The sequence below is a fragment of the Akebia trifoliata genome, chromosome 14, assembly GCF_017979445.1.
Source record: "Akebia trifoliata isolate Shusen 1 chromosome 14, ASM1797944v1, whole genome shotgun sequence".
NCBI classification, from domain to species: Eukaryota; Viridiplantae; Streptophyta; class Magnoliopsida; order Ranunculales; family Lardizabalaceae; genus Akebia; species Akebia trifoliata.
The window spans coordinates 10,817,370-10,838,085 of NC_141388.1; the positions used below are offsets into that span (position 1 = coordinate 10,817,370).

General features: G+C 33.9%; 1 protein-coding gene across 3 annotated transcripts; it reads left to right on the top strand.

Moving 5' to 3' along the window:
• The first annotated feature begins 9,385 nt into the window (after positions 1 to 9,385).
• On the top strand, positions 9,386 to 18,718 carry THIC (thiaminC). 3 transcript variants are annotated; one of them, XR_015171798.1, is made up of 7 exons: positions 9,399 to 9,551; positions 11,638 to 11,950; positions 12,093 to 12,220; positions 12,734 to 13,560; positions 14,819 to 15,502; positions 15,990 to 16,073; positions 16,238 to 18,718. XR_015171798.1 is itself a non-coding variant. In XM_086422779.1 (6 exons), the coding sequence occupies exons 2-5, from the start codon at positions 11,640 to 11,642 to the stop codon at positions 15,476 to 15,478; spliced, it is 1,926 nt and encodes a 641-aa protein (XP_086278905.1). In that variant the 5' UTR covers positions 9,386 to 9,540; positions 11,638 to 11,639; the 3' UTR covers positions 15,479 to 15,502; positions 15,990 to 16,162. The 3 variants fall into 3 exon arrangements, 2 of the variants coding, with proteins under 2 accessions (XP_086278905.1, XP_086278904.1); XM_086422779.1 differs by lacking the exon at positions 16,238 to 18,718 and having other exon boundaries at positions 9,386 to 9,540; positions 15,990 to 16,162; XM_086422778.1 differs by lacking the exon at positions 16,238 to 18,718 and having other exon boundaries at positions 15,990 to 16,162.
• The last annotated feature ends 1,998 nt before the right edge of the window (positions 18,719 to 20,716 follow it).

The following is a 20,716-nucleotide window of genomic DNA, read 5'->3' on the forward strand; positions in this document are numbered from 1 at the left end:
TTTTGCAATTTATTTTGAAGATTTATTACAAAAAAATTTGACGAATAAAGTTGTGGTTCTAAAATTTTAAAAGATTTTCTCGCAACTTTTGATTTGAGAGTCCGTTTCGCAACTATAACATACACATTTGGGTATTTCAAGAAGATCTATCCACTATCAAAGTTGAAATAATGAATCACATTTACATTGTCTAGCTCACTACTTTTAATTAGGGGTGCAAGTTAATTTGGTTCAAATCGAGAACCGAACCAAATTGTGTATTTTGGATTGATTTGGTTCGGCTTAGATTAAATACGGTTCGATTTCGGGTTGAAAATATGAAAAATCAATAAATTCAATTTGATTCTCGATTTAGACTTGATAAAAAATCAAACCAAACCAAAAACTAAACCAACAATTATTTTTAAATAATATATAAGTTTTTTTTTTTTTTTTCGTTTTTTAAAACCCTAAGTATATTCTCTCTGTCGTCTCTTCCAACTGAGGCTGAGGCTGAGGGCTGCTCTCAACTCTGGTGGCCTGAGTCTCTCTCTCTCTCTCTCTCTCTTTTGCGACTGTGGGCTGCATCTCAAATCCGACGACCGACGGGTTGTCTTTTTCTTTCTTTTGTGGCTGCAAGCGTGCGGTTAGTGGTTAGCGGCTGCATTTCAACTCCGACGACCGGTGGGTCGTCTCTTTCTCTCTTTCAATCACATTGAAGATGAAGTATTTAGATTATTTTTATTAGTCTCTCATAGAACATCATAGTCAAGGTGGTATTTCAATAAGCTCATTATAGTGGTAAAGTGAGATTGGAGAATATTAATGGTTTTAGATTTGAAGGAGCTTCTCACTTTCCCCTTCATTTTATTTTATTTTTGTTCAAAAAACTAGATTTGATTTTTAATTGGTTTTGTGTGTGTGTGTGTGTGTGTGTGTGTGTGTGTGTGTATAGAAGAATCCTTATGAATTTTCATGTTATCTTGTCCAAATTATTAGATTTTATTATATAAATTTATTTTGGTAAAGTTTCTAAATTTTTTGAGTCTAATAACTCTTGTGGTCCTCATGTAAGGAAATTAGATTGGTAAAACGGCATGGACTTTATGTTAATGACAAGTTGTTTGTAAATGTCTCTCTCTTTCAGTCATATTGGGTAGGGGGTAGGTAACGATGGAGATGGCCATCCGAATATTTTCTACTACAACTGGTCTCTCTATTTGCAATTGCTAAAGAAGGTATGAGTTTCCATAATTTTATTGAAAAATTTGTGTAAATTTTTTTTTTCAACCCATGGAATCGAACCAAACCGAATTAAGGTCGGTTTGGGTTGGTTCGATTCTGATTTTGCTCTAAACCGAACCAACCCGAACCAAGTTGCACCCCTACTTTTAATTGTTGAATTTGGTCATTTAATTTTTTTGTTGAGTTTGACAATTTTTTATTATCAAGATCGAAAATTTATTATTGTCGAATTCAACAATTTTATTGTTGAGCTATAGTGGTGGATACATCTGACGCACTTGTACTCAATAACAAAAATGTTGAACTTGACGATAAAAAGTAGTGAACTCAATGTTGTAAATGTTAGGGGTGCACATGGTTCGGATTGGGGGCAAAATTGGAACTGAACCAACTACACCCTAGGACCAAATCTACTTAGATTGGTTCGATGCTTAGGTTACCTAACTTAGTAAAGATTTGAGCCTTACTAAGGGTCGTTTTTCTCAAATGGATTACCACCTCAACAATCCAACACCACAGACCTCTAAGTTGCTTAAAAAAACTCACAACCAAAAAAAAAATTAAAAAAATAGTCTTTTAAAAACTTGATCCTAGGTTTTGAAATTGGACGACTACCAAATTTCCAAATAACTTAAAATTGAAATTCAACGATGAAAATTAATTATTTTTTGAGATTTTTTTTTCAAAATTCATAGAAATTTATCTTCTACAATCCTGAAGCATTGGATCAAGTTTTTGGATGCCACAAGTTGATCCCAAGGACCGTTAGTGAGGATGAAATCCTAAATAACTCAGTAAGGCTAGTTAGACTCACTCAAATAGTAGTGTGGGGACCAAGGGATGTTACAAAGAGAGAGATTACTTTTTTAGCTTTTCAAGCGAGGTGGCAACGACGAGGATCATTTCTCTAGTGAGGGGTGATGATGATCAACGGCTAGGGTTTCTTTCTCAAAATCCAAAGGCTTCTGCAGGATTGGAAAGAAGAGAGCAGAACACAAAAGTAAGGAAGAAAAAAATGTTATATTTAATTATTATTTTTTAAATAAATGTAATTATATATGTTGGTTTGGTTCTTGATTTGGTTCTGCGGTTCCCTTGAATTGAGAACATAATTGAATCAATTGGTTTTTCAAATTTGTAATCCAGAACCAAACCAATCCAATCTGAATTGCCTTGGTTTGATTCAATTCTCGATTTGGCCCGATCCAATGTGCACCCCTAGTAAATGTGTTTTAGATTATTTTTTTCATTTTTTTGACTTTGATACTAGATAGATCTTCTCGAAACATCAAAATGCATATATTTTAGTTGTGAAACAAACATTCCAATCAAAAGCTACAATGAAATCTTCAAAAAATTTAAAATCCCAATTTCATTTGTCATTTTTTTTGTTATAAATTACCGACACAAATCGAAAATAAATTTAAACATTCAAAATTAAATAAAAAAATCGTCAGAAATGATTGTAATTGCCATTGAAAAATCTGTGTGGAGAAGATGATGGTATGAGTACTCCAAAAAATATTACAAAAAGAGATTAGGTCAAGGGACCATTTAGATATAACAAATTTACTACATAAGCCATCAAACTGTTGTAAAAAAGCGAGGTATTTAGAAAGAAATCCCTTCGACAAGGTTTATTAAGTAATTTTTCATTGTTAAAAACTCTCGTGATAAGAAATATGAATCATCGAGGGAACACTTTATCCAACATCATCCTCCCAAGGACAATTTGAAGAATTACTTTAATAAAATACTTGAAATACCTCTTGAATCCCTTTACACTTAAAAAACATTGTCTTCAATGTCACATTACTTTCAAATCAACTTTCACATCTTCTTTACCATTAGGAAAAATTACTTAAAGGACTTTGGCAGAGGGATTTTTTTTAAGATAGTTCCTAAGTTTCGAGCGGTCTCTTAATAGTCAACTTAGTAAATTTTTATTTTCTTAATAGTCCCCTGACCTCATCTAATGTTTATAATGTCTTTGAAATGCCCAAACTATCATTTTCTCATCTTCTTCATTTAGTTAGGTTTTTCAATTGTGATTTTGATCATTTTCATCGATCTTTGATCACAAATGACGAATGGAGAAAAATATTCTTCTAATTTTGAACATTTAGACACTTTTATTATTATTATTTATTTCGATGATTCATTAAAAAAATGAAGAAAGAAATTGAGATTCTAAATTCTTTTCTGATCATATCGTAACTTTTGATTTGCAATTAAAATATGTGTTTTTGGGTATTTCGAAGAGATTTACCAAGAATTGAAGTCGAAAAAAAAAAAAACATCAAGTTCACATTACAGTGTCTAGTTCAACATTTTTGTTTTCGAACTCACCCATTAGTGTTGAGTTCACCACTTTAATTGTATTGTCTAGTTCAACATTTTATTACTTAGTGTCGAGTTCACCAATTTTTATTGTCTAGTTCAACATTTAATTACTGTCGAGTTTGGTAATACTTTCATAAATAAATAAAAATGTCGAACTTGACAGTAATTAAATGTTGAACTAGACAATAAAAAGTGGCAAACTTGATACTAAGTGCCGAGTTCAACAATAAAAATGTTGAAATAGACAATACAAAGTGGTAAACTCGAATCTGTAAATGTAATAAAAAAAAATCATTTTTTTTATTTTGGGTAAATTTATTTGAAATACCCAAAATGCATAAATCATAATTACAAATAAAAAATTACAACATAATCATAAAAAAAATTAGAATCTCAACAACGTTCTTCATTTTTTTTTATAAATCATCGAAAAACAAAAAAGTCCAAATGTTCAAAATTAAGAGAAATTTATTCTTTATTTGTCATTCATGATCAAAGATAGTCGAAAATGATCGTAATTGCCATTGAAAAACCTAACTAAGTGAAGAGAATGAGAAAATGGTAGTTTGGGTATTTAAAGATATTATACACGTGAGATGAGGTCCAATAACTATTAAGAAAAGAAAAGCTTACTAAAATGGCATTAAGAGACGGCCCAAAATTTAGGGACTATTTAGAAAAAATCCCTTTGCTAAGGTCTTTTAAGTAATTTTCCTTATTATTATAATGGGAGAAGGCAGAGTAGAAATGGTTACACGCCAAAAGTTGAGTGGCCATAAATGCCACCACTTTTATATTTAAATTTAATATAATTAGGGATCATTTTGGTAAAAAATCAAGAATATCACTTTGATTAGTTTTCAAAATTATAAAAATACCTTTTTTAACTATGTACTATACAAAAAAAAATCATTAATTGATATTTTGAACTACAAATAAACCCTTCTTATAAATGTGTGTTTGCATATGCCACCTTCTTGTTTTTTTTTTAATCACATTTAATATTTGAGAAATTGTTATGGTTATGACATAAAACTGATGAGAGTCCCATTGACCTAGGTCCTCTCTTATAAATTAATTAAAATTTTCGAAGATGACAAAAAAAATCTTGATTTTTTCCTTCCAAAATGGATCGTCTTCAATTTCTTGGATGATGTTGATGACCATCACCATCACCCCCATCATCATCATCATTCATTATGATTGTCATCATAATCAAGATTATTATCATCATCATTGTCATTTTTCATCCCATAAAAACCAAGGTCTTTTTATTTATTTATTTATCATATTTATTAATCAACTAGAGAAGACCACTGTCAAGGAGCATGTCATCAACTTTTAAAGGCATGGGTTTCTCAAATATTCACCTAAACATGGAAGGTGCACTTCTAAAAAATGACAATTAAACTTTTAAATTACATGGAAGGTTAATTTAGGTATTTAAAAAAAAAATTCAAAAGATCCTCCTAAGCAATTATCTTACAAAGGGTGTCATAAATGGTCCATATCCCATATCAGCCTATCAGGGGATTCCTATAAGAGAAGATTCAATCATCATGACCATCAACAAAGAATTTGGAGGAATTTGATAAGTCTAAAAAAATAATCATTTTTGGTAAAAATAATAATTATGAAATTAAATATATGATCATTTATAAATGTTTAAAAATATTATCAATTAAGTAATTTTTTCAAAGTAATCTTAACCATTTTCATAAAGAGTCCTAATAATATGACTCTCCAAGTGACATACTCAATCGACTCTCTGACGTGGACAAGTTCAGGAATCGTAGATCTATACTTCTCAGGATACACTTTTTATAGGGAAGTGCAATCGTGTATCCCGAGACGTATAGATCTAAGGTTCCTGAACTTGTCCACATCAGAGAGTCGATTGAGTATGCCACCTAGCGAATCATATTATCACGACTCTTTCATAAAAAACCCTCCTTTTCTAAATCATAAACCGTATGTATACCATAGAGCTATAAAGTTGTGAATGAGAGCAGTTGCTTGAGATTTTTTGTTGTGTTTGGTGGGGTCATTCTTTACATGATGGGGATGATATTTTGAGGGAGGTGACCTAAATATCTCAAGGTTGCTTTCGGAGTGTGTGACCGTACCCACTATGACTCTTCTTTTTCACTTGAAAGCTGAAAAAAAATCTCTTCTTTAAGCTTTGCTATATATACATAAAAGGTCCCTCTACTTTCACTCTCAAGCTTCTTCATCTTTTGACCTGTGTGGAGATAGTCATCTAAACAAACGGCTGAACATGAATGGGAGGTTATGAGTTATTATCAAGTCCCCCATGAATTCCATGATAGACCACAAAATGTGTTACATCCATAGAAACGGCCTGGATTGACCCATGTTCACGACGAATGGATTTGTGACCACATGTCTCTCTTTGGATTCATGAGCTTATGATTGGCCTGAAAGCAAAGAGAAAAATTCATCACATCCAAAATAATAATTGATGTGATTTTTTCACGTTAAGTATATTCTTGTGAATTACAAGGTGTTGAATCTGTTTGTTTGAATAGAAGGATACAAATCAGATGGTGGAATCCTTGGAATAGATGAAGGAAACAAAGGCCTAAATGCAAATTGACATATGCATTTTTGAAAAATGAAATCCCCCACACGCATCGTGATAGTTGAGCTCATGAAATCTGGTATTAGAATGACTCCAATGCACTCAGGCTCTGCGTCCTCTCTCACACAATGTTAAAAAGCCCAAATTTAACCGCCTTGGGCCGTCAAATTTTATAAAATTCGATAGACAAAGGGGTCAAATTGACGTTGAATTTTTCAATGTCAAATTTGTGTTTTCGACGGGTCGAAACTGTCAAATGAAGGATGGGAGAAATTCGACAACTCTAAGCCATCAAATCTGGGAACATCAAGAATTTCGACAGTCCTAAACAGTCAAAATTCAGTTTCTAAAATCCTTAGGCCTTGGCCTGTCAAAATTTTCAGTTTTCATGTAGTGTCAACTGCTACTTTGAAGAGTCAAAAGCCACTCCAATGCACTTTGAATAAAGCTCTCTACTTTATTTTTTTTTAGAGAGACAAATGATGATAGTTGAGAACCATTTTAAAGTAGTTGAATTATGTATATAATTAAAAACAAAACTATTAAAATATTTTTGGAGAGTCATTTTGGCTAGTATAGTTGGAATGCAAACCCCTTGAATAGGCAAAATGGCTCTCCATAATAAATGCCTACTAATTATATCTAACCAATATGGCTATTTGCGTTGAAGTTGCTCTTACGTAGGTTAATTTAAAAGAAAACAACCTAACAGTGTTGAATGTTTATCAAAATAACATACGACTTAATGTTCAGTAAAATCATAGAAAAAAGACTTCCCTTCTAATATATTTATTTATTTTTGTGATTAATATGACAAAGTCAACATGCATTATTATCAAGAATTTCGAAATTATAAATAAGCAATTATCAAAGGGTGAAGGTACTAGTGTGATATTGGGTAGATATTTTGTCGATTTGTGACTAATTTGATTGCTAATGCAATCACGCGATGATAAAGGATTAGAGAACATAATCACAAAATTTGATGAAATTTTCTGAAAAGTTAGAAAAATTAGCATAATAGGAGGTGAGTCGGTTTAATTGACGATTAATCGGGGTGTACGTTAAATCATTAAAAAATTCGAATATTTGCCATTTTGACATAAAAAATCTGTTGATTCATCTTTTTAATTCACTCTATTACACATCTCTCCCCCTAAATGGTAAGAGCGAGCATGTGAAGTGTGGGTTAGGCGCACGTCACGGGTTCGATTCCCCTCTTGGTTTTTTCTCATGATTTAACTAGGGGACCATGGCGGTGGGTTGTTGTGGTTGTCCTCCCCGAGATTAGTTATGGTGTGCGTAAGCTGGCCCGGACACTCAGTTAGCAAAAAAAAAAATAAAAAAATAAAAATAATGGACTTTTTTTTTAAATGCAATGAAATTTGGGGTGGTACCCAAACGATCTAGCTAGTAAACATCTTAATTCCTTTTTAACCCCACCTCATCTTTTTCTCTTGATGTGCTCGCACTTCATAAAATTCTTTGTTAATGCACTTTCACCTTGAAAAAATCTTTTTCCTTAATACACTTTGTCAATAATCTGGAATATAAAATAACTATTGTTATTATTAGGATACATTATTTTATCTGGATTTAATTTGTGGTATATGTTAAAAAATGGACTTATTTTTAAGTACATAAAAAAAATATAAATTTTATAGTCCCCAAAATTTTTAAGATTTTTTTTTTTGAATTTGGCCATATTAACCCAACTGAACCATAGTGTCGAATCCAAAATTTGTTACTATGCTTGAGAACTCAGAGAAAGATGAAGCGTGGGTTTATTTGCACAAACTGAAGTAGTTCATTTTAACCACTTGCTTGCTATACCCACCTTAACTTTAAAATATCTCTTTTCACACACCTAATACTTTGTGTTGACCTCCATTGCTTATTGCCCACACTTAAAGGTATTGAACCATTTCTTTATCTCTTCTTCTTCTTCTCTCTCTCTCTCTCTCATTTCTTTTTCTTATTTGCATCATGAAATATTTAAATGAGGGCTTTAAACTTTGATCTTACATGTTTCTCTTACCCCAACACTACCAATCGAATCAAAGTCATTCGCATGAGAAAGTTTTATTCAATAAGTACCTACCAAAGTTGTTTTATAAGATTTGATAGATACCTACCGAATTGGTTTTATAATGGTCAGTAGAAAGTTTTGTTCAGTAGGTACTTATCGAACGTATTTGTTAATATTCGATAAGTACATACTGAATTTGCTAAAATAAGTTCAGTTTAAATCTACTAAACAAAATTGTCAAAAAAATCTTCGAGATCTTCGATTCAAAATCGTCATTTTGAGATTGTAATAGCGGTTTTTTCATTTTCTTGATGATTAAGTTAAAAAAAAAAAAAGATAACTTGAAAAAAAAATCCTAAAACCTAATCTCCATTGATTTAATCTCTTCAACTTCTCACAAATCTCAGAAGGAGATGAATAATAATAAAAAGAAGAAGATGAGGAGGAGGAAGGAAGAGAGCGAAGAAAGGAAGGAAAGAAAGAAGTGGGTTGCGAAAGGAAATAAGGAAAGATGAAATAGTAGAAGTGGGCTTTGGACTTTTTGTTTGGTAGGTGGTGGTGTGTACAATTAGCAAAAATACAAAAGTCACTCACGTGGGTGAAATGAGTTATTTTAGTGATCCACCCAAAGATTAAGGACCCCACAATTGATGATTTATGATAGTAGATCCATGTATCTATCATTCATAAAGGGCCTGCCCACTCAACTACTGCAAGTGCAACAACAAATATTCGTGGAGAAGTCAAAAGGGTAGGATTAAAGGTATCCCAATTATTATGAACACCCAATACTATAGATAATTTTTTTTTTTTTGTCTTATATATTAAAAGTTTCAAAATGGGCTGAGTTTTTGTGAGAATCGGCCCATTCTGAAGTTTCTAATCCCATCAAAAGTGATTTACAAAAAAAATGGATAATTTACGACTCTTCAACTTATTTTGATGGGGTTAGAAGTTTTGGAATGGGCTGATTTTTTGTAAAGGTGATCTCCTCGCCATATAAATCATCTTTATAAAAAATCAGTTCATTCCGAAACTTTTAGGCCATATAAGACAAAAAAAAAAAAAAAAGTTACAGTGTGGGGTGCCCTTAGTAATAATTGGGGTGCCTATAACACTATCCAAGTCAGAATGAGTAACCACGTGGCGCGTTAAGAGGTTGTAAGATCGTCAGTATGCAACATATTTGCGGAGCACACGATCTCCACCTAATTTTTGAACTTTTCTGTGTAATCCCGTGGTTTGCCTTCCTATAAATGTCTAATGTCTACATAGCCTTCGTCACTCCTCAGGTACTGCTTTCCCCACCAAAGTGAAGAGATAAGACGAGGCGATAAACAAGGTGATTTACAGGTTCACATTCTCTGACTCTGCCAAACCCTAACCTGTTTCTTTGTAGTTCTGAATCTGGATCTTCGATGATCTCATATGTAATCTTTGAGAAAACTTTCAGGCTCTTTCGTTTGCAATCTTCGTATCTTTCTTTAATACATTCTAGTTTCAAGTCCTGAATGAGGATCTTCGATGTTTGCTTTGCAATCTCATAAGTAATATTTGAGAAACTCTTTATATTCTTGCATTTGCAATCTTTTTATCTCTCTTTTATGCAATTTTAGATCGTTTTTGGCTCCTATTCATCTGTGAATTTCTAGTTTCAGGTTCTGAATCTGGATCTTCGATGTTACCTTGTAATCTTATATTTAATCTTTGAGAAACTTTTCATGCTCTTGTGTTTGCAGGTTTTTTTAATCTCTTGGTATGTAATTTTAGATCGTTTTTGGCACAGATTCATCTGTGAATTTCTAGATTTCTTTTGTTGCTTCTGAGATTTATGAATTTCTTTCGTTTGAAGCCCTGACTCGTCTTTCGAAGCTGTTTGGCCAACGATCTTAATTCGCTCGTAGCCCTCATACTCGAAAATTTTCGTGCATGAATCCCTAACTTTGTCATTGAAGCTTAGTATTCTTCAAGTTTTTTCTGTGATTTTCATGAGTCGCACCATCTCTTCATCCGTTCCATATGATATTTTTTTATCTAACTCAAATCTACAGCTCGAGAAATCGAATTTGCATTTTCTTTGATCATGGTGGAAACTCTGTTAATGAGTTTTGAATTTAGGTCTGTTTAATGATAAAGTTAGTTTGATTTCATCTGAATTTTTGCAGCTTTTATCAAACGGATATTTACCAAAAAAGTGATTAACTTTTAACGAATTTACTATTCTGGCTCACTGTTCATTTTAATTACCAAAATGTGAATGGTAACGAATTCAGAGGTTTTAAAGTGACTATTTCACAGGTTTAAAGTGACAATTTCGCAGGTAACCACTTTAAAACCTGTGAAATTGTCACTTTAGACCTGGGAAGTAACCACTTTAAAACCTCCGAATTCGTTACCGTTCACGTTTTGGTAATTAAAATGAGCAGTGAGCCGGAATAGTAAATTCGTCAAATTCAACTCACGAATGGTAATTCACCCTTTATCAAATTTCCTCTCCAACAAATTTTTGTCTGTTACTGCATGCCCAGATAGATGAGTACATACGGGGAGAGGAATTCTGGACTGACGTTCCAGGTTTCTTCTCGGCACCTAGAGGACATTTTCATTAGCCATGACCCATATCATCATCAATCCAGGCCAAAGTTTTGAATTACTATTTGCCAATGGAACTCTGGTGGTAATTCTCAGGGTTCGTCCTACCTTCCATATTAATCAATTCTTTGACAATCACAATAGTGTGCTAGGCCATCTGTAGATGGTGCCATTTCATTTTTGGAATCTTTTGATCCATCCTTTTTCCCCAAAATTTACATATTCTGGGATAAGCAGAGGATTTCTTTTGATTGTCAACCAAGTATCTGTTCTATGGGGTTTTCCAACACTCTTATGAAAGAGATGGCATTATGTGGATGGTTTTGTTAAGATTTTATTCTTTTATCTTGAGATGCTCATTGTGATGCACAGTGGTTTATAGCTGAAAGTTCAAGCACTTTCTTGCCACCTAGCAATTTTTGTGGGCAATCAGCTGTGAATCAGATCTTAGGCTTTTCCACACCGTGTGTTGATAGGTTTGTTTGTGTGCACATTTTTCTTATTGTTCTGCACTTTTTTGATATCTTACCTTCCTAATGAACTGTGTTGTAGAATTTGAGTTTTGTGAAAGCTAATAAAATTGGAAACCTACGTCATTTACTTATGGTCCTATATTTGTATTTTGAGAAAGTTATGCCATAAAACCACAAATGAAGATGAATTTGCCATATAAATTGTTGTGCTGTTAATTATCTTCTTATTCTATTGCTGCTTATGACGAGTTTCGCTTCTAGAATACTTCTTTGATATGTTTGCATTAATTTTCCAAGCCTATGCTTTTGTTGTTTTCAACTTGATCATATGATCTGTTCTATAATCCACACTAACTTTCACCAATTAATTCCAGAGATGGCATCCATGCACACTGCCATGACATTTGTGGTCTGCAAGAGAAGTAACGCTTCTCCTTCAGGAAAATTACTGAATACTGCCTTCTTACCTGGATTTGAAGTGGTTGGGCGTGTTTCAAATGTATGGGAGAAGGAAGTATCCGCCACTGCTACTAGTTCTGGCCCAAGAGCCACTTTAACCTTTGATCCTTCAACCACCAATACCGAGAAGACCAAACAGAGGAAACACACAGTTGATCCGAGTGCCCCTGATTTTCTTCCACTTCCATCCTTTGAGCAATGCTTTCCAAGGAGCACAAAAGAATGCAGGCATGTGTCTCGTCATTGCTTTATTTTTAGTTAGTTTTAACTTTTATTTTCGAAATATTTAGCTTACTGAATTTTAAGATTGTTGGAAAGCATCCATTAGTATGTATATTTTGGATTGTTACAATGTTCTAGTCCTTTTCAGGGAAATTGTTCATGAGCAATCTGGTCATGTACTTAAAACTCCATTTCGACGGATTCACTTGGCTGGAGAGGAGCAATACTTTGATACGTATGACACTAGTGGCCCCCAAAATATTAATCCACTTGTTGGTATGTATACTAACATTTTACCATTTGTAATTTGTATATTTAGTTATTCATTGTTTAAATTTTTTTAATAAAAAACTTATAAATTGTTGGGTATGATCTTCATTTCCACCATTAGTTCTTCTACGTTATCTTTGATCTTGGACATTATTATGGAATTTTTTTCATCTTATCTTGGACTGCGAACTTCTTTACTGCTCTATTACTGAAGTGTCTCTTGTCTTGACTCAATCATGGTCTTTTTTTTTTTTTTTTGGTTCAATTGTCATGACTTCAGTTTGTTCTTTCTAGTTCAGTAGTTTATTACGAATTTGAGATTGAATCCTATAAAAAAAAAGTTTCGTCTTGAGTTTTTGTTTGGAGAACATATTTAAATTTTTACCTCCTTTTGTTTATCATTTTTAGTTTGTTTCTTGAGGGTGGAAAACATTGTGGCTTCCATTGAGTTGCCTGTTTGTACAGCAAACTATGTCATTTAACAAAATTTTCTTCAAAACCTGATGTTTGTTTTTACAGGACTCCCTAAAATTCGCAAAGACTGGGTTGACAAGCGGGAAAAGTTAGGTGGACCAAGGTTCACCCAGATGTTTTACGCTAAGAAGGGAATTATAACTGAAGAAATGTTGTTCTGTGCTACCCGTGAGAATCTTGACCCAGAATTTGTAAGGTCAGAGGTTGCACGTGGGCGGGCGATCATCCCTTCCAACAAGAAGCATTTGGAATTGGAGCCAATGATAGTTGGAAGAAATTTTTTAGTCAAAGTCAATGCAAATATCGGAAATTCAGCTGTGGTGAGCTCTATTGAGGAAGAGGTACACAAACTTCAATGGGCAACCATGTGGGGTGCCGACACCATAATGGATCTCTCTACAGGTCGTTACATCCATGAGACCCGTGAATGGATCCTACGTAACTCTGCTGTACCAGTGGGGACTGTACCCATCTACCAAGCACTTGAGAAAGTGAATGGCATTGCAGAGAATCTTAGTTGGGATGTTTTCAGGGACACCTTGATTGAACAAGCTGAGCAGGGTGTGGATTACTTCACTATCCATGCAGGGGTTCTTCTTCGTTACATTCCTTTGACGGCGAAGCGAATGACCGGAATTGTTTCACGTGGAGGATCAATTCATGCAAAGTGGTGCTTGACTTATCACAAGGAGAACTTTGCTTATGAGCATTGGGATGACATCCTCGACATATGTAACCAGTATGATGTGGCACTATCAATTGGTGATGGGTTGAGGCCTGGATCAATTTATGATGCCAACGATACCGCCCAGTTTGCAGAGCTTTTGACTCAAGGGGAGCTAACACGTCGAGCATGGGAAAAGGATGTGCAGGTAATAATGTAATTGAATGTGGTAGTGTGCATAGTTCAATACAAAATATGAATTGGTATCTTAGCAAAGCTAGAATGAATCCTACAAGGGTTTGGATTGACTAAAAAACGCTGGCTCGGTTTTTGGGTCCATCTATATCTAGGCTCCGTTTGGATAGAAAGTAAAAAAGTAACTTTAGGAGAAAGTAGCATTTAAAAAGAAGAAAATAATTTCTTTTTTGCTTCTTAAAAAAATTAGGATTGTTTTTTTTTTTTTTTTTCTTTTTGAAAGTAGTTCTCTAAAATGAATTCAAACAGGCTCCTAGTATGGTCTTTTGCTCAAATCCACCTTTTCAGGTTCTGTTGAGAGTATGTGAAATGCTGTGAAAGGAATATATGAGCTAACTATTCTGAAAAGTTTTGTGTGTTTATGTTAGTTAAATTTACTTGATTTCTTATGACCTTCTTATGTTTGTAAGGATAGTGAAGTATGCTACCTATCAGTGTTGTCAAATGCGATCGCATACGCTATTTTCTATGAGTAAATTGCATATGCCATCATGGCATATGTGATTTAGGGTTTTTGGTTCATTATGCCATGGCATACACAATATGTGATGGCATATTACTCCAATAGGCAGTGATTTGACTATTGGAGCATTAAATTCAAGCTTTTTTACTCTATCTTCTCCTACAACTATCCTATTTCCACCCCCTATTCATGATTATTCTAAGCTATTTCTTTTATTCTTTCACTTGCATATATTCTCTTTAAATATTATTTTTACTTTATATTTTCAAAATATTGAGTTTATGCATTATAACATAAGATCATAGTATCCAAAGATAAACTATTAAAGCATAATCCACTTTAATTATTTAGAACTAGAACTTGATGATTAAAGTAGGCCACCTTTGTATCATGAATAGTTTATATATTATTGACCATTTAGCTTCTTGAGTTCTTTTATTCTTGTTACTAAAAGACTAAATGTAATCAATTTGAAAAATGAGTGCTATCCAAAATCCAAAAATATTATTATAGGTTTGTTTTTATTTTCTTATATTTTCTGATTTTTTAAATCCCCCCCCCCCCCCCCCCCTTTTTTTTTTTTTTTTCTTATTTACTGTTTTTATCCATCTTTATGAAATAAAAAAATGTTTTGTGCAAAAATGCGACAGCATAAATTTGATAACATTGCTACCTATAGATGGAAAAAAAAAAAAACTCTTTCTTCTGATTTCTACCTTCTGAACAGAATGTCATCATATGCTTTTAGGTAATGAATGAGGGACCTGGGCACATTCCAATGCATAAAATCCCTGAAAACATGGAAAAACAGCTGGAGTGGTGCAATGAAGCACCTTTCTACACACTTGGTCCATTGACAACAGATATTGCACCTGGGTATGACCACATTACATCAGCCATTGGTGCTGCTAATATTGGGGCCCTTGGCACTGCACTTCTCTGCTATGTAACACCAAAGGAGCACCTTGGGTTGCCCAATCGGGATGATGTCAAGGCTGGGGTTATAGCATATAAGATAGCTGCCCACGCAGCTGATTTAGCCAAAGGTCATCCATTTGCTCAAGCCTGGGATGATGCACTGAGCAAAGCAAGATTCGAGTTTAGGTGGATGGACCAGTTTGCTCTGTCATTGGATCCCATGACTGCTATGGCCTTCCATGACGAGACTCTGCCATCTGATGGTGCCAAAGTGGCACATTTCTGCTCTATGTGTGGCCCCAAGTTCTGTTCAATGAAGATAACAGAGGATGTCCGGAAGTATGCTGAAGAGCATGGTTACGGGAGTGCTGAAGAAGCTGTTCAACATGGAATGGATGCAATGAGTGCTGAGTTTTTGGCTGCTAAGAAAACTGTGAGTGGGGAACAACATGGTGAAGTTGGGGGTGAAATCTACTTGCCTGCGAATTAAGTTGCACTTGTTGGAAACATGAAGGTCAGTTCTTCTGTGTTTCGTGTTCTGAAAATGCTATTTAACTAGTATTATAATTAATTAATTAATTAATTATTATTTTTTGAGAAAGGGGGGGTGTTAAATTTCTCACAATGGTTTCCAGAAGCACCCCAATTCTTGGTCAATTACTTTTAAAAAAGAGAAGGAAAACTTGAGTGAGTCTATGCAAGAAGGAACTTTATTTGTTTGGTCAATTACTTTCAAAGAGTTGATTTGTTTGAGAACATGTAAAAAAGGCTCTGTAGTTTCTGTTAGAACTGTGCAGACATAAGAGTATGTCTGGTATCAGTTTCCATGAAACATAAATTCTCTATTTTTTGTACAGCTGATATAGTCTTGACTCTTGATTCACCTTCTCGGTCAACTGCTTTATGAACTTCATAATGCATCTTCTATATATATCATTCTGGCACCACAAGCTTTACAGGGTGCTTCATATTTGTCATTTCTCATTCGAACCTTCTCACAGGAATACTTTCACGTGCTTATTGGAGCCTTGGTAGATGTTCGGTTTATTCAGCAATGGTGACTTAGTCCTAAATTCAAGCTTTAGGTGAGTGTTGAGAATTAGGTAAATAGCTCACAGACCTGTTCTTTGCTCTACTTGGAATCTCTCAGTAATAAAAGGTAATATTTATGATCTATTTCTTGTTTATATATTGAGTTCTTTCAATTAACAAAAGAAACGCACCGGGGGTGCCTGTATCTCTGCTCCAGTCCCAGCCCTTCGGCAAGGATATGGGCAGGGACGGCTGAGACAGTCCCTTTGAACCTGAACAGGATAATGCCTGCGTAGGGAGTGTGCATTTTCTTTTCTGTGTCTGAACAGGGTGGGGATTTCCGTCCATGGCTCTGGCTAGCTGATCCATGTGGGCTAGGTTTGGTGTCACTCAGGCATATCTGTTGTCCCACGAGGAAGTTTCCAGAACTGCTTCATTTTCCATTTCTCGTGTGCTTTTGAGTGTCGGTGGCCGATAACTAGTTAGCCATTTTTCCACGGTAATTTTATTTATCTATCTCATATGTGATTTTGTGTTCTTTTCCAAACTAGAACCTGTCCCAGACCTTAGAACCGAACTCTATTTTATCCCATGAGGAAGTTTCCAGAACTGCTTCATTTTCCCTTTCTCTGATCAGACTTAGCAGTTAGCACTATTATATTTCATCCAACTTATAGTTGCTGGAACCTTCTACTCTACCCTAAGTTCTGTTCTTGCTCTCTCTCCCACTCTCATTCATACATTTAAATAATTCAAGGACCCGACTAGTTGCACATCACACTTGCAATCGACTTGTATGATTGCACTTCAAAAAATGTTGCACTGCTTTTCTTCTTGAAAGTCGGAGAGGTATCAGGGTACCGAATCTTCATAAGCTCTTCATGATCTACGTAGGAGCTCCTGCTAAGGATAGGTTTGGTAGGAGCTCCTGCTAAGGATAGGTTTGGCGTACAATTTGCAGGAGCTCCTACTAGTGATGGGGTTTTTATCTCAATATTGGTGTAAAATTCTTCATTAGGGTGCAACAAGTAGGGATAGGATGGGAACTTAAAAAGGTAAATAAAATAACACTTTTTTAGGTTGGAGTGCAACTGGTGCCAGCTGATGTGAACTAGTCAGCCCCTCAATTCAATCGATATAATAATGGTCCCCACCACCACCACCACCACCACCTTACCCACTCCTTTTGTCTCAATCTTTATCCCCAATAAAGAATGTATCTTGAGGACAACTTCAGTGTCTTTTTTCTTTTTCTCTTCTTTCCCTTTTTCAAGAATACCCTCAACTTTGTTGCCTTTCCTTTTTTACCCCTATGCAAGAATACCCCCTTCAACTTTATTGTTTTCCTCTTCTCCTCCTCCTTTATTTTATAATATCCTTCAACTTTATTGTTTTCTCTTTTACCTGCTTAACCCCAAAGAGGATGCCCGTGCCATAGTCATGGGTAAACTCTTAAACTAATATACAACACATACATGTGTACTCAAGGCACCTCCCTGGCCCACTCCCACGGTACCATTCAACACTATTGGACCGCGTTTTAAAGTTCTTTTGGTTGACTCAATGTCTTGTGGGGCAATGAAATTCTCCAAGCACTGTTGAAAGTTCAGCAATTCTCATCATCTTGAGTGACTACTAGTAAGAATTTTTTTTTTTTTTTCTTACTGCTCCAAGCTGGTGAGGTTGGCAAATCATAAACACTCTAGTGACATGATACGCATATTCTCAGTGGAATTTCATGTCTCCAAATTTTTTGCTCATTTTATCTTTAGTGTCAGTTTGTCAAACTTTATTTGGAAAAGAAACTAGAGTCTTGGAGTGTTCCCTTCAAATTGTTTTATTCTTACATTCCACTATTTGTTACAATAGGTTACCCCCACACCACCGCACCACAAAAAAAATAAAAATAAATAAATAATAATAATAATAATAACAACCCAGTCTTCCTGTTGGTTTTATTGTTTTTCTTTTTTACAATCATACTAGGAGAACCCTTGATACTTTCTTGTTTTCTGAAGTGGAACTAGTCAGTTATACTAGGATTCATATAATTTCCAATTTCCCGCATTTACCAAAGGAGAAGAACAGCATTAAAAAGATGATAAAATGTTTGAGAAAATCAGTAGCCCTGTTAGTCCATCTGTAACAAGCGGAGGTTGGAGGTTGAACTACCGTACTGCACCAGTTCCCCTATTGCGGCTGGAGCAATCTATTACTTGGAGTTCTGAGTTTGATGTGAGTGTAGGGAAAGCAGAAGAATTTGTGTTCATGATTCAAGCATCTTGGTGTCTTCTTTGTTTTGTTTTCTTTCTGGTTATCCTTAGCTAATGTGGTACCTCAAACGCCCCGATGTCTCCCTCACTAGAAAATGAGTCAGTCTAGCTCACATTTTGACTTAAAAAAACTGTTGTGTATGTGAACACTTTTGTGAAATTCATTAAGTAATTTGATCAAATACCTATTAGGTATTTCACCAAACACCTTGTATGCGACATCTTTCAAGATCTTGTTCGATAATGATAATGAAGGATAACCTAATTAATTGTAGTAAATGCAAAGAAGATAAACAATCATACAAAGAATAAGAACATAATACTTACAACATGAGATTTTACATGGTTCATCCAAAGGTTACATCCACAGAGGTATGAGCGTGGGAGCTCGATTTTATTATGAAGAAAATAGGGTAAATTAATATAAGGAAATACACCTCTATCATTTAGATTCACTTTCTTCTAGATCCTAATCTTTTCAAACCTTTTAATCTCTCATCTCTTAGATTTCTTTCTTTCTCTACTCTTCTTTAGAAAAGACTTATGTGTGTTTGGTAATACTTTTGAAGTCTAAATGGAGGTGGTCCACTTTTAAAATTCAGACTTCAGAAGCTCTATTGCCATTTGTTTTGATTTAGATTTCAGAATTAAGAACCAAAATTCAGAAGTTTTGGTTTAGTGATGGGGGACATTGGATGAAACTTTTTAATTCTGATTTTTTTTATATTCTTACAATACCTTCCTCAAAACACTGATTTTAATCATTTATCCCTTCTTTATACAAATCTTAAAACTTTTATTTTTAACTTTCTACCACTCCTTTCTCTTCTATCTCTCTTTTCTCTACAATAGTGTTGTCAAGGTCTCTTTCCTTTCTCTCGTTTCGTATTCGAAAATCTTATATTTTTCACTCCAAAATTAACATAGTAAGATCTCTCTCTATTTTTGATATATTATTTTCATCCATTGATAGACATCTTTTTTTTCTATAACATCATACGTTTCATATATGTAATTTCGATCATATGTTTGTAATTTAAAAATCTCTAGGGTTTTTTGAGTATATAGGGTTTAGGTTTTGTTGATTTGGGTATTTCACGAAAAAAATGATTGAGATTATTAGGGTAGTCATCATGGTCTTGGACGATTTTTAAAACCATTGGATACTAGTGTCTATTCCAAGAATAGCTCAGAATTATCTATTTCATGAATGATGAAGAGGTTTCTTATTGTAAAACCTAGGAACCATTACTAATAAGCTCTCAAATTGTGGTTTAATTGATAAGGATAATAACATTATATGTGACACATAAGTATGTGTTAGGTGTTAAATACTATGCCAAAACCAAGAAAAAAAAATGAAAATTGACCATACATACTTTGGAATTAAAAAGATCTTCCAAATTCATTAAAAGTTGATCATGATTTATTGCTATTCATAGGTTACAGTGAAATGTTTTCATCACAAACTCAAGCTAATATGATCATTTTACGTCATCAGATTGCAAATCAATTAGAAAATGCATGATTGTTTATTGTTTAAGTATTACTTTGTTGGAATATAATTTTTCGAGTATGAATTCAATTTGAAAATAATATTTTTGGGGTGTTTGATTTATTAGAAATCGAAATTAAAGGTGTGGATGGTTTTATTATGCTTAACTGGTCATGTTTTTCGGTTAACAATTTATTAGAATTACAAAAAGGTAATATTGTCAAAATGAGCATTATGTTTTAAAATTTTGTTTGTAACTAGAAAGTTTTAAAAATGACAAACAAACAATTTTTTCAGAATTAGATTTTAGATTAAACTAGACTTCAGACTTCAAACTTTAGAGTGTTACTAAACATACCATCAGACTTGAAGTTAAGACTTCTTACAACAAAAGAAAACAAAATCGAAGTACAATATAACTGGATCATTTACATAAGTTACAAGTTCAATCCAAATTATCTTATACATACTTGAATCGGGCCTAATTGATTTTGAGTCGTACTTCAACATTTTAGCATGAAAAAGATGATCTAATGTCACAAGTTTGTAAATGATGAACTATTAAAATTTTGACCAAAAAATTATTATTTTTCACCATTGAATTTTAATTACAAGGTGTGGGAGTTTGGTAATCATCCATTTTCAACACCTTAATCAAGTTCAAAAAATATTATTATTATTATTATTATTATTATTATTATTATTATTATTATCTGAGTATTTTCCATGAAATAGAAGGCTGCTATGTTGGATTGCGGTAATCCATTACTCAGTAAGGAAGGTGTTTTTCATAGAAAATATAATGAGGTAAGTAGATGGAAATAGGGCACCTTGTAGCATTTAACCTGTAAGCACTAATGAAGAAACGGTTTGAGCACAAAAGAAACTATCGTGCAGTTGGTCAACGAAAAAATTGTGTGATAAAACT

Coding starts and splice junctions, on each gene's coding strand:
- THIC (XM_086422779.1), top strand. CDS start 11,640: ATGGCATCCATGCACACTGCCATGACATTTGTGGTCTGCAAGAGAAGT. Junction 11,951..12,092: donor AGGAGCACAAAAGAATGCAG/GCATGTGTCTCG, acceptor AGTCCTTTTCAG/GGAAATTGTTCATGAGCAAT. Junction 12,221..12,733: donor AAATATTAATCCACTTGTTG/GTATGTATACTA, acceptor TTGTTTTTACAG/GACTCCCTAAAATTCGCAAA.